Source organism: Hippoglossus stenolepis, chromosome 1 (genome assembly GCF_022539355.2).
Source record: "Hippoglossus stenolepis isolate QCI-W04-F060 chromosome 1, HSTE1.2, whole genome shotgun sequence".
NCBI classification, from domain to species: domain Eukaryota; kingdom Metazoa; phylum Chordata; class Actinopteri; order Pleuronectiformes; family Pleuronectidae; genus Hippoglossus; species Hippoglossus stenolepis.
This window is the reverse complement of record NC_061483.1, coordinates 28,265,281-28,280,014: the sequence shown is the minus strand read 5'-3', so window position 1 is coordinate 28,280,014 and position 14,734 is coordinate 28,265,281. Positions and strand designations below refer to the sequence as shown.

Here is a 14,734-nt window from a genome sequence, read left to right as displayed (position 1 = left end):
GTGTCAGTTGATGCATGAGCACTCGATGCAGCCGCAGCTGAGGAGTGAGAGATAAAAGCAGCTGAAATGTCAGTGTCACAACCTGCAGATAACAGCACAGGCTCAGAGACTGGGTGATGCTCTGAAGTAGCTTAAATGATAGACATCAAGCTCACAGGCTGCGGAGTTGACAGGTTCACAGGGAAATACACAAGCAGGTAGCTGATACACTGGGAAACATACTGGAACATAGTTGTCACATAACTTTTACACATGATCTGACCAACACCTTTCAATCCACCTCACACTATGACTGAATCCAATGTCCAGACGTCACTGCAGGTGAAGACTCAAAGACTGGCGGTGGACACATTCTCTGGGAAGTCTGTAACTGCTGGGAGCTCCAAAATCAGCAATTCATCCAGTGCACGAGAGGCATCAAGCAGACTTCATTTCTCACAATTCATTGCAATTTGTTCTAGTTTTTCCACTTGCCATTTAAAGTCTAAAATGGGACTCTGGATCCCCACATACATGCTGTTATATTCTCTTGGATATACTTCAAAAACCGAGAGAGATCCGTCAAAACCGTTGGTGCCTGACTGTATCCCCGTTATCTCACACAGTGGTTGTAGTTGTAGATTTATAGCCCTATTCAATACCATACCATGGATGAGAATAGACTAACCCCCTATGAAAACATATTTAAATCAGTTTTAATCTGGATTATTTTTCAGATCCGCACCAAATTGTACACAGTCATAGATGCCTACCTCCTACCTCACCTTTTTTAATCAAAACACATGCTTTGTTCCTTGAGAAAATAAAGCCCCGCAGTGTAAACAAAAGTGATGAAAAAAATAAATCTTCAATCTTCTGCACCTTTAACCAGATCCACACCCGAATTCAATGGATTTTCTCTCTTGGCCCATGTTACATCACTCCAGCAACCGCTTTCACTGTTCAGTTGTTTTTGTGCAATCTTCCTAACAAACAAAACCAAAAATCAAATGGACAGGCCAGGGTTGAAAAAAAAAAAACCTTGGCGAAGATAGTTATGAATATGCTAAAAAGGTACTTTTTTAAAAACCTTACTTGAATCATGTAGGCAAAACATAATAATCTACCACATCATGACAGAAATATGTCAAATGACACATGTAAGCTGTAGGAGTTTTGAATGTTTCCATAGCAACAGGCGAAATGTGTACAGCCTTACTACCACCAGGTGAAATCTGCAACGGCTCAGTCCACAAGTCGAGAGGATGGATATTTGGATTCTGCCGCAGACACTAACAGTCTTATATGGGTGTCTGCTCATTAATTGGCTGGTATATACCTTTTACACACAGACATTCACACACACATTTTACAATAAATATTTACATAAATCCATTTTCAGAAATATATTCTTAAGACATATTTACACAACACAAATATAATACATAGATTGATTACTGTCAGTAAATATATTGTATTATTAAATCCCTTTGAACTGTTCAATTCCTGTTTTAATGATAGTCCTAACACACTGGGAGAAGGAGAACAGGCAGACCAGAGGTAAGTTTGTGGACAACACAGACATGTTTCCATTTACTGTTACAATGTGCTAAGCTTGAGTCAAAGATAATTACCAAATACTACACTATTATTAAGTTATAAATCAGTGTGCATCATTACTCATTCACAGGCACACAACTTCTGTGGAAGCCCGGACTCGAGCAAACTAAATCAATCAATACGTTTGTTAACATGACATATGACATGAGAATGATTGTCTCTTCTCTATCATCAATTGTAGGAACACGTCTTACTGTTCTTCATGTTGTTTCCTGAATTAACTAATGTTGTGTTGACACAAAACAGTTCTATCTTCTATCAGGTAGCGAGGCCTCACCCTGTTTTTATAGCATCAAATAATTAAAACCAAACTTACCAGAAAAAATAATCTAAAATTAAATTTTTGGACAAATGCAATTTGACTTTTTAGTTTGGCCCATGTCCCATACACCTACATGGAGGATGTGGGATTTATGGTCCATTCTGCAACCAGCCACCAGGAGGTGATTGAGCTGTCCTTTTTAAAATGTGAATGAAGCAGGATATGAAGGATATCATACAGGGGAGTAATGGCGCACTGAGCAGAGAATGAAGTCTCTCTCTGAGTGCTGTGATCTGAGCTTTTCTCTTCTCTGTTTTGGTGGCTGGCTCAGCCGAACCACGTCCATGTTAGTGCATGTGGGCATCTTTGGACACATTAGAGCCCCTTCCTGTGAAACCATTGGTCGTCGCCACGTTGAGAAAGCGAGATGGTTCCAGGTCCGTTCGGCAGTGGTGTAAACCGGACGCCTCTGTGGACACACTGATATCGCTTTTCTGCTCTGTGACATCACAAACATTGTAAACATGCCCACCATGATGCTGTTAAACAACAAATACCTTTATCTTTATGGCGTCTATGGGCCTTTACAGCACAGAACAGCTATGTTAGCGATGCTGCCCATGCTAAATGGCTGCTAGCCACAAGGCCGACTCGGAAAGAGCGTGCCTCGCTTGTGGCGGTAAGGCCATGGCATAAGGGGCCATTTGCATGTCTGTGCCCAGCGGCCCATTGTTTAATAATCCGTGCATGCCCTAATTTCTCCAAGCAAGCCCAATTTGTTCTTCGCCTGCTACATCCCACGCTTGGAGAAGACTTGTATTAGAGGAGTACATAAGATAGATAGGCAGAGATACAATGTTTGTAATATCCTTTGCTGTGGAAGGGTTGGGTCCAATGATAAGAGCTCCAGAGCTGGAATGATGTCATAAAACTGTATTATATAAGTATAGTACACAAGTGGAAAACATGTTTTTTTGGGGGGTGGGGGTATTTCTATAACATTACAACACGAATGAAAACACAATTCAAAAAAGGCTTTGCCATTTTACATGAAAATTTTAAGCTATCCAGCAGACACCAAGTTACACTGTTACTATTCGGCTGTTGGCAAGGTTAACATTTAATTAAATCTTTGGGACACATGGGGAAAATAATTAAAATGCACTTAAAGCAGAGCCTTTGTAAGCCTTCATGAAAACTGGAAGAAGTCGATTGAAGTCTACATCCACGACTGCATTCAGGCAAAAAGAAGTCCTTATATTCATGAAGATTCTTCTTCTTATAATTTCTTAAGGAACACAATAACTCAAGGTCTGTCATGTTCTGATGAAACAAGCCAGTACCTCCCATTACTTCACACACATGGATGTACAAGTTCACTTGCACATCTTGAAAGAAGAAGAAGAAAAAATGTCTATTTCTGTAATCCCTTTCACTTATACACCAAACCCTGGCTGCACAAGCAGAACAAAACCCATCCCCGTCTATTCATTCCTTTAAAGGATCAAGTTTGCTACCTAAACCTTTTATGAGGCCACCATGAAAAGTGAAGATCAAGGCCAATATGTATATATAAATATGAAATAAGGCTAGAGAGAGAGGGTGAGCAGCTGGTGATAGTCTAGAATAAATTCAATGGACTCTTACGGCCGTTCTGCTTTTCAATTTGTTTAATTCCCAGATTTCCTTGCACTATCAACTTGTCTTGTGTTGCAGTGAATGAAAAGGCAAGAGGATTTTGGATCCTATGCTGGCCAAACAGAGTTAAATTGGGCGCACTGGGAGAGAGGAGGGTTATCTTTAATGGGCCATCTTCCTGCGGTCTCACTCCCTTGCTTCAGATGAGAAGACTTAGAGGAATGAAAGGAGGGAAGAGGACCCATTTCGACTGCGAGCATGTGTGCCCATTATGAAATTCCAAAGCTAAAGGGTTAGAATCAGAGTATGGCCATTAAACAATCTGTTTTCTCCTCTAATAATCCTTCTTTCCCACAGGAGCCCAGCCAATTTGTTTTCATAAATCTCTTTGATAATCTTCAGGTCTTTTAAATCAACCCCTGAATACTCTCTGTCCTTTCCATCTGAAGACCCTGAGCGTTCTTCCACTCGACCTGTTTGCGGTCTCAAGTGCACTTGTCAAGACAGTGCAGTTTGTGAATGTTTGTGTGATTGATTTAATACATTTTAAGTTTGGGTCGTGTTCTTCTGGGTGCGTAGGTGTTGAAGAGAGAAAAGGGAACATTTACTGTACAATTCAAAGCACAATGTGAACAGTTTCCACAGGGAATTAACCCGAGTAACCAGGACCCTGCTTTGCTGTCAAATTTTTCAAATGAAATTTCCGTTGCTATGGGTGATTACATTCACCTCCATTGTGCAGGGGTGAAGGGAGAAACCTCATTGATGCTTATCTCAATCTGGACACACATAAAAGAAAACTAGGTCTGCAAGTTTTTGTGTCTCCGAATCAGATAAGCTCTCATTGGATTGTGTTTTAAATGAGGAGTTAACGTGAATTAGTTTCCAAATAGTGTTAATCCAGTCCGCTTATAAATTCAGCTTGTCTGGGATCCTTGGAAACATGAGAAGATATGGTAATGGGCTTTTTAAAGGACACAATTACTTCAAGGTTCATCTGATGTACTCTTCAGTATCAGTGTACTGAAGTGTGAGTTCTCCTGCAGGTTCTGTTCTGATGCCGCCCTTTGCTCTGTCCTCCCTGTTCCCTCTCCCCATTTCAAACTTGAACTGTCCTGTGAGTAAAGGCAAAATGTCCCAAAATATCAGTGATACTGCATTGCTCTACAGGGCCTACACTGAACCAAATCATTACCTGGAATAATCAGATCATTTCTCACTTCACTTGAGCTCAAATCACTCAGTAAAGTTCACTCACTGAATGAGTGATCAAGTCAATCATTTGTTTGCAGGGAGTGTGTGTATCCACACCAATAAATCACTGAAGTGATTCCCTCACCTAGTGAGTATCACAAATGTGAATGTATGTGCCTGACTGACTGACTTACTGAAGTAAATACAATTTGATTGACTGATTAATTGAACCCTTCACTAGGGTCCTGTGCGGTGGGGTTTTTGCCGTTGCTGTTTTTGTCTTTTATCTTTTTTCCCTTTTTTATTCACACCAGTATATTCAGATGTCATAGCAGGCTTGGAGTCGTTCCTCTTTCCAGCTGCACTTGTCAAAGCGTGCATGGCCTGTGAAGACGAAAATTGCTCTCTCATATCAAACTGGACTATAATCCCATGCATAAAAATAAATAGTTTTTTTATTTGTTATGTAAGTTGTTTCACCGCAGGCCAAAGAGAAACATTTTCTGGTATAGTTATTTGGTATTTTTTCTTTATCTTGTGCTATATCAGTAATCTGCTCTGTGACGGCTCTTCAAGACAAATGACAGTAGACACTTCAACAACAAACTTTTTTTTCTCAATTTCTCTTGGAAAGCCTGCCAATCATCATCTACCTTTCTTGACAGTCACCATAATGTTTGTCAGTGATGAAACGCAAGAGCTACATGCTTGTTTCCTCGATTGGGACCAGGATAGGGGGACCATCCTGAAAGACAGGTTCATCTACTATTTAATGGTATCTTCCTTTATTACAGGAAGAATTAAATTATATCCAGAGGAAGGACTGAAATATTCACATGTATCCAAAAGCCATCTTTAGACACTTTAGGAACAGGAACAATGTTGAAGTTATAGTAAAATCCCTTTATTAGCTACATAATTTGTTTATTCAACACTAGTTTCCACCTCGGTAGATCTTCATCTGGGTTCAATGTTGGATAAAGGACACAAACCACAAACCAAAAAGCAGTTAAACAAAACAAAAAACAACTACTTTTGTCCTACATTAAAACATTTAAATATAAAAAATTTTAAAAACACACACAGTAGTATGGGGTTAATGACTAGAACCCTTCCACTGTATCGCACCCTCCTCTCTCCTGTATGTGGCTATTAGAAAAATGTGTGTTGATATGTGAAGAATGTCCTATTTCATTAAAGTAAATGCATCGTTTACTTGAATATATTTGTCTTATTGATCAAAACTCACGTTAACATGTAAGAATTTCCTTGGGATGAATGTGTTAACATGAGAATGGTAAACATGATATTACAAAGGTTTGTAAAGAATACATTTATCTGATCCCTCCTCATTAAAACCTCTTCCTGAACGAGTCTTGATCATTTAAAGGTGTATTAATTAATTGTCCGTCACATCGAAGTCCTCCACAATCCGTCTGAAGATTTAGGTTTTCAAACAGTTGTCTATTTGGCTACACTCTGTGATATTTGCACACCCTGCAGTCACGGAGCAACATGAGCATTTTGAAGCCAAAAATTCTTGGGACCTGGGCTTTTGTTTGGTGTGCATTTTTTATTTCTCCTAGCTATTTGCATTTAATAGGACCTTTTGAGTATGAAAACTAAACATTGTCTTCATATGGGCCAAGGTTTATTTTGCTGTATAACACAATAAAATCACCAGTGTATATAAAAACCATGAAAAGAATTGATTTCCCAGTGCAGCCTTTTCTCCTCTGCAACACATTGGATTTTTCAGGTTGACCGTCTCTGGAAGATGTACAGCAGAAGTTGTCCGGACTGAGTCAGGGGGTACTGGAGTGAACTGATGTGTGTTGCCTTGTTGTGAAAGGTGTACCCTCTCTTCATGTATGTTTTACATCAGTGTTGCTCTTGGACAAGTATGCCTGAGCCACTGCCATGCGAAACTGATGTAGTCTCTTGTTTGGCGCTGTGCAGGTATAGCACAAAGTGGCTAAGTGCATATTACAGTAAATAGCTGCTATAAATGTGATTGATGAGCCGTGCCAGAATCAAACACGATGACAAATGTGCAGGCTGTAAACAATATGTGCTAAATTAGGTTAAATAGAGCTGTAGACAGACAAACCACTAGTGTAATAAGTCCCCTTAATTAATAGCTGCATTTGTATTTATATAAGCAAACTCCACATTCCTGGTATTGTTTATGCTGGCTCATTATTTCCTACTGACAAGTCACTGCTGGGAACAAAAGTCTATTCTCTGTGATCATCACTCATATGACTGTACATGTACATGTACTCTTTTGATTCAGAGTCAACATTAAACATATTTTTTGTTATGCTTTTAGTTGACAGTTCTGTTTCCATATGTCCCATTACTTTAGAGGGCACCTTTTTCCTTCTTGAGTAACTGGGATCCTTGACTACTGGCCTCCTGTCTCTTCTAATGGGATCCATCTGTCTGCCACATTACCAGATAGAGTCCAGCACATCCTATACGGACATGGGCAGTAACCTCTTGGAATACACCATCTGAGCTGTGGGACACTTTGACCTTGGTAGGACTGCTTTAGTTGTTTTGTCTTCACAACCCGGACAAGTGTCCTCGGGCGAGATACTGATTGCCCCTGATGACTCTGCCAGAACATTGATGCAATGTATGAATGTATGTGTGAATAGCAAAACTGTACCATTTACCATTGCATTGCTTGAATGCTCTAGTTCTTCTGATTCTATCTGTGGCAATAGCTCCAAAGTGTTTCCATACAAATGGTGCTACGATGGAATATAAGGCCCTTAGGGTTAGGTGGTCATTATTTCTGTGGCATAACTTAACAAACAAAACATAAGAAACCATTCTACAATTTTTGCGCCTCTGAATCATAGACTGTATATCAAGATGGACGACTTGTCTCAACCTTCTCCCACTGTCCAGAAATGAAGCCAAAATGTCCCAAATAAGAACGCTACCATCTTACGCATTTGGATCCAGAGTCAGCACTGAAGCAATTGGTGGAGGGGGACACCATAGTGAGGTCCCGCCGATACATGGGCTCAACCAATCGTGAGTCAGTCTTAGCTGTCAAGCATGACATTTCGCCCAGCTTTTATAGCATCAAATAACAAGTTAAAACCAAACTTATCAGAAAAATGATCACTTAAAGTGTGATGAGAACCACCTTAGATGACATAAACCATCTTTTGAGGAGCCGTCATGTCGTCCATCTTTATATACAGTCTATGTATATTTTGAGTTTATAGTTTTATAGAGCAGGGCAATAGAACACTATCAATAATTATTGAACTTGATTTTTATCAATAGCAATATAACAAAAGTTCGATAAAAATACATATATAAATTGATATAATGGTTAAGCATCGTCTACGCACAGTAAAGAGGTATAACACAATGTTTTCCTGTAGATAATTTAAAACCATAATAATGATAATTATCCTAAACTAAATAATAATACGATTTTTATGGTGATAGTTATGGATATACTGTAGACTGATATTATTATTTTTATTTTGATATGATTTTTGGCCCCATCACCCAACCCCAGTTGTAAGATTTGAAGTGTTTCCTTCCCTTTCAAAGTAGTAAAAAAATTATACTACCAATTAAAAAAAATGGTTGAAGAGCAGGAATCTTATTTATTATATTAATGTCGAGCTTGTGCACAGATAAGAAAATGAAATTAACCCGATGACAGAAAACTTGTGTCTCCTCCAGCACAGGATGAGTTATTAACCAAAACTCCTGCCTTTCGCGCGAAGCCAAATCTCCGCGCTTTTATTTTGAAGGCGGCCTCTCCCGTGTTCCGGTGTGGTCCCGGGCTGAACCGTGGTGCGGGTAAGAGGAGCTGACCGACGCTTTGTACCGGGAGGGGCTGGAAAAGACGAGAGAAAATGAAGGGACGAGGGCGATAGAGAGACGTAGAGGAGGAGGGAGGTAGAGAGGAGCCGCCGGTCGGACCGTCCTACCGGAGGAGGAGGCGGAGGAGGAGGAGGCAGGAGCATGTACCGCCGGGCTCTGCTCTCTTTGTCGCCGCGAAGACAGACTGAAAACCCGGCGTCCATGACGGGAGCGCGCCTTGCTGTACAATACACATTGATAACAATGATGATGAATGAGGCTGTAGCGTAGGAGTTTGAACCTGTCGCACTCTGATCGAAATCTCGGCGTCACCGCCCGCATCACCGGTGACGCTCATGTCCCTTCTCGCGTCTCATCGCGGACTCCGGCGTAGACTGTGATCTTGACCGCGGCGGGATGCGCGCAGTAAGCGGGTGATGGTGGTGCAGCCTGTGCAGCTCGGGCCTGGCTGGGCGTTTGAATGAACGGCTGCAGACACTGAGGGGAAACCCACAGCGGCTCTGATCGCCCCTTGCTGTGCTCCACACCGCAGCTGTGTGTGTGTGTGCGTTTAGAGCAAATCCAGATTTAAAGGTTTAGGTGTGGGTGTGTGTGTGTGGACATCAGTGTGGGTCCAGTCAGACCGCAGCACCGCCCCTGTCTGCTCCGCTCCCAGTGTTTCAACATGACAGCGCTGCGTCAGCGGAAGGGCAGCAAGGGGAAGGAGCAGCCCCCCGGTGCAGAGTGTCAGCCCCAGCAGGCCAACTGTTGCACCGACCACCACGCAGAGAAGGTGCTGCACGGTGAGTGTGTCCTCCTCCTCCTCCTCCTCCTCCTCCACCTCCACCTCCACCCGAGCTCAGTTCCATACACAGCAGCAGCAGCAGCACAGTGGCTGCAGGGTCCACCTCATCAGAAGGAGGGGTGAGCCTGCTTGGCAGCCATCCACCTCCCTGCTGAAGTGCCTTTGAGCCGATCCAGCTCCAGGGCCAGTGTTCAGTCTGTGAGCCTGACCTCTGACCCTCTGTGGGTGCAGAGTGGGATGGACAGTTCTCAAAAGGGTTTAAATGCCACATTCTTCATAATTCACTGCTGTCTAACTAGTACACCTGCAGTGCCTACACAACTGGTCAATGGTCTGCTCTTTTCAGCCCTGATGACCACTCAAAGCTCTTTACAGCGAAGGTTTAGCCATTCATCACACACACACACACACACACACACACACACAAGGTGCATCTATGTGCAGCTCTTTCTCTACCACACACATTCCTGCCACAGTTCATTATCTTGCCCAAGGACACTTCAGGATGTGGATAAAGGAGCCTGGGATTGAACCACTGACATTCTCGTCAGTGGACGATCCGCTCTATCTCCTGAGCCAAAGCCATATGCAGTCTCCTCCTGCTTGAGTTGAATCCTTGTAGGGTGTGTAGAATAATGAAATGAAAATCTGTATTCCACAGGTTTAAATATATATAATTGACATTAATAGTCATAATATTACATATAATAATCTGTATTTTACTAGTATCCAGTGAACAGTCTAATTCATAATGGTTACATTTCAATTAGGCCTATGAATTCAAATGGGCCTGTGTTGTGGAAGTTGACTCAGTGATGTGACTTACTTAATAATGTGCAGTTATCATAGTCATTAAAGTCTTAACTAATGACATAAACATTGACTCTTTTCCATTTAAGTGTTTTTAAAAGTTATGAAAACTTCACTTGACAAACCACAACTTAATGCTTGCAGGTGATTGGTCGTGGGGGTCAATAGTGTGGACCTCTGTTGGCTGGTCTGTTTCTGTTGGTCTTGGCCTGCTATGCTGCATCTACGTGGCCACACTACATGAGAACGACCTTTGGTTCTCCAACATCAAGGTAATGACCCATCTCTTTGCCTATAATAAAAAATGTCTGCTGTGAAAAAAGCTCACTGCAGTCATCTGTCAAAGATCGACCAATGAAACGGTCAGGTGTTTGCTCCAGGTTTTTTGACAGATGCTTTTTCATTTACGGATTAGACCAAGAGGTCCCAAACTCTTCAAAATAACTGTGCAAGGGTCACATGACCACCATCATTTCAAAGGATATTTATGTGTATCAGAATCCTGATGATCAGTATTTCTTTTTGCTTTTTGAATAATTATGGCTAAAGTATGGCATGTAGAATTGTTTTTAAACTGTATTTGATTTCTGGAAATCCTTGTTCTGTGTCTTGTCATCCCCCTGGGGTCCTGACCCCAAGTTTCAGGAACCACTGGATTAGACAGGAGTTTTTTTTTGTGTACCAACCATCAAAGTACCAGCAACAACGACAAACAACTGAAGATTGAGTGTAAAACATTGCACCAGAAAACACTAGCGGTTATTCCACATGTATATGTTATGTTTATGCAGCAGTTATCACAAGTACATATAATGTACTTACCTGTAGCAGTCAAAATATAAATTGGCAGATTTTTTAAGGGAGCTTTGATTTTCCCTTTACACCAGATTGATTGAATTAGTGTTAATATTTACCAGAGTTACTATAAAAGATATTTATGGTGATTTTTCAAGCTCTCTGAACACTGATTGTGTGCCGTAATACAAATGTAGACAGAAAGCCTGTATATATGCCTCTTTGAAACTTTCTTCTTCAGGAAGAAGATCTGGGAACACGTGTTCTTTTTGTGTTTTTTATGAGCCTCCTATAAATCAGACACTTTTATATAGAGGTCATCTTAGGTTTTGACATCCATGTGTTAGACTCATCCACCACATCACATGTGGTTATTTACTGGTGGAAAATATTTTAGGGTTTGAGTTTCTGAAAGCTAAAAGATTCATATCACTTTTACTGTTTATCCAAAGAGGAAATGTAGCTTCAGTAGAAATGCCAACCGTCTCATCCATGTTTCTCTTAAAAATAAACCGCAAACACGTCATAAACTCCTGAAGTGAGGTGATTATTTTTCCATGATCTGCAGAGGATTGATTTTCAGGCCTGTTCAATGAACCACATGAAGTCCTGAAACACCAAACAACCAGTCCTTCTTAGAGCCTGTTCAGCGCTGAACAGCAGCAGAACATAGTGCCCTGCCAGATATGATGTAATTTTGAAATTCTCCTGCCAGAGCTTCACCAGCCCTCCAGTTGACATGGCAGAACAGATTGCTGTCATAGTCACAGCTGGGGCAAAATGGAAATGGACATTGTTCCCATGTGCGGTTTGTGCCTCATTTCAAGGTGAGGTATTGTTCATTTGTTATGATAGAAGTATGAGTCATGAGTTTCAGTCTCATGCTGTGTGTTCTGTGTTTAATGATATCACAGGATGACCTTATGTATAAAAATGGCTCTGAATAGGGCTGGCGATGCGTATCGTGTTACAGGGCTGTTGTGATTCAATATCCTACAATATATTGTGATACTGTCAGCAAGGAGATGAGAGAGAATACTGCAATTTAATAAAATTGTAACAATTTCATCTGAAGTGTTTTTTTTTTTAGTTTTATTAAACTTTTAATTGGGTTTTCATTTAGGGAACACGTACAGAAAAAAAGAAGAACATACCCCCAAAAAATGATGGGTATAAACAAAAATGAAGAAAACAACACCAACATAAACATCCTGGGGAGGATGTGTCTTTTATATATATAACATTGTCTGTGTACATACAGTTTAAGGTACTTACTTTCACATGCAGTCATACTTAACATATAGCATATATTCTCAGGTCTACTTTACATACTTTAGCATGTGCATATCCATAGGCACTTGTTTACATCAGCCTGTGGTGGGAGAGAAAACTATTCTAAAATGAAAAAAAACATCCTTAACATGGTCGTATTACTGTTAAACAAAATCAGGTCTTTTACTTGACACATAGATAAACCATTTTGACCAATTGTCTTCAAAAATATCAACTTGAGTTCTTAATTTAAATGTAATTCTCTCCATTGTATAGATATTGTAAACTATCTCAATCCACTCATTCATGATTGGTACGTCTGTCTTAAGTCAACTTGCCTGCAACTAGCAACACCCTTAACATATATTTATCTTTCTTTGCACAATGAAGTTCTTCTAGATGCCCAAAGTACATGATTTTAAATTTAAAATTAAAATTTGTATTGTTTTTGTATCTGAAAGTGGACCAGGTGTTGAGATTTGGATCAAGTCCAAAGAATGGATACTGTACAGACCCCTAACCATAACAGAAGTCTTCTTGGTGTGAAAAATGATACGTCCGTGTTCAAGTAATTCCTCAGCAGACATTCAATTCAATTAGAACACACACTGTTTCAGAATTCAATTTTATCTTAATCACAGAACAGACTGCCCTCTTTGGGAGGAGAGGGTGAGGAATCAAACAAAACAACTGAACAGGCAGGCGGTTAGAACTGTACGACTCAGAATTTGTCAGCATCTGTCAGCAGTAACATGCTGTGCCCAGAGCTTCATCTGTGTCCCATGCATATGTGAAGTGTTTCTTGACCCACATAGAGACGATCTGATCCTGCAGTGGATCCTTGCTGAGTTTTTGTCTCTGGAAGACAAAACAGCCCATCCAGTTAATTAAGCAGAGTCTGCATAGACACAGTTTGTGGTCCTACGCTGTCTTGTTCCTGTTTATGTGTCTTGTGTGTGAAGGGAAGAGGGAGACAGGTGCTTTCATTTATAATGAATGCAGGTCACTTTACAGGCCTGCTGAACATTTCCCCGAAATGTTCCCACATAAGATGGCTCCTGGCTGACATCATCACATATTTCAGACACGTGTTTGTGTGTGTGTCTGTGTGTGTGTGTGTGTGTGGGGGGGTTGCCTTCTGTTAATGCTATCAAAAGCTGTGTGTCAGACCACGTCCACACACTGCTGGCTGATTCTGAAAATGCTCATTTTGAGTAATGGCAATGTGCGGCCACATTCAGACTGTTTTTTAGTAAAGATCGCCAGTATCATTCCCAACATTTAGATTTCCAACATGGCAGGACAGCATGTTGTACAGATAACTTCTCCTTTGGTCCTGTTCCTAAGAGCACCTGGCATTAACATGTTTCGTAGGTGAGCTAATTGCAAGTGAACAGCTTGATATGCATGCGTTCTCGTGTGGCAATAGAATGACCACTCGTGATCGGATCTGACTTCACTGCATCACTGCTATTTTAAAAGATTACACATATTGTTGCTATTAGACGGTTCAAAAGATTCAAGATTTCAAGGTTCAAGATAAATCAATGTATGGTAAACACTGAAATATATAGTGTAAAAATACAATATAGAGTCTAAAGATGAGAGTCACTAAAGTACAGTTGAGTGTTCAAAACAAACCCCAGACTGAGATGATGGAAAAGGCTTTTTCTCTCATGAATCATGAATTGGTTAAGAATCATGAAGATGGACACTGGCTGCTGCTATCACAACTTAAAATCTGAATACGAAATGACCTGAGTGTGATTTTTGTCATATGGTACAGCCCTATCACTACTCTAAGTCATCTCACCAAATACTGATAAATACAGGTTCATGACAGCACTGGGCAGGTTTGTTCTTCTAAACAGTTTGTCTTCGCTACACTATATCAATTATTTCACACTAATCCACCCTGGAGCTTTAAAAAAGCTCAGTTTTGTCAAAAAGGTAAACCTCAGGGTTTAAGAACTTACTGAGGACAGAGAACCAAACAGGGGAAAAGATACATTTTCATGGACCTAACTAACTCTTGAATCAGTCCACATGCATCACATGCTACATGGTGTGGTTAACAGCTGACACACTATTCAGATGCTTGTGGTTTTGCCTGCTGTTTGAACTGTTTGCTGTTTCTCTCTCTCTCATCCCTTGTTAGCTAATGTATTTCTGTTCCTGCCTTCACAGACCTACTTGTTTCCCCTAGTTTCTCTCTTCTAGACCCCTAGTTTCTCTCTCTCTCCTGAGCTTGGAGTGGATGGTATAATATGAAGTTCTTCTTGTTCCTTCGCTATTTTTCTCTTTTTTTGCAACAATGCTTATTTGCACAAGTAGTCTTACAATGAGGTCAGACAGCTGGCTTCATCTGGACTCTTGAATTCATCAGGTGTGAAGTCATCTCCATGTTAGCCTCAGTTCCCAGGGGAGTTTATTACAGACATGTGCTCACAGCTTGAAGCTGGTTCCAGATCCACAAAACCCTCTGACAAACGTTCCCCGTATTTTTCCTAATGATACTC

General features: G+C 40.7%; 1 protein-coding gene across 2 annotated transcripts in view; it reads left to right on the top strand.

The window, feature by feature from the left end:
* Nucleotides 1-8,515: 8,515 nt before the first annotated feature.
* dpy19l3 (dpy-19 like C-mannosyltransferase 3) overlaps nucleotides 8,516-14,734 on the top strand; it is a 50,400-nt gene continuing 44,181 nt past the window's right edge. For both annotated transcript variants that reach the window (XM_035152165.2, XM_035152156.2), the window contains exons 1-2: nucleotides 8,516-9,336; nucleotides 10,293-10,420. In XM_035152165.2, coding sequence (XP_035008056.1) covers nucleotides 9,219-9,336; nucleotides 10,293-10,420 — 246 coding nt within the window. In that variant the 5' untranslated portion in view covers nucleotides 8,516-9,218. The remainder of the gene's footprint in view (nucleotides 9,337-10,292; nucleotides 10,421-14,734) is intronic.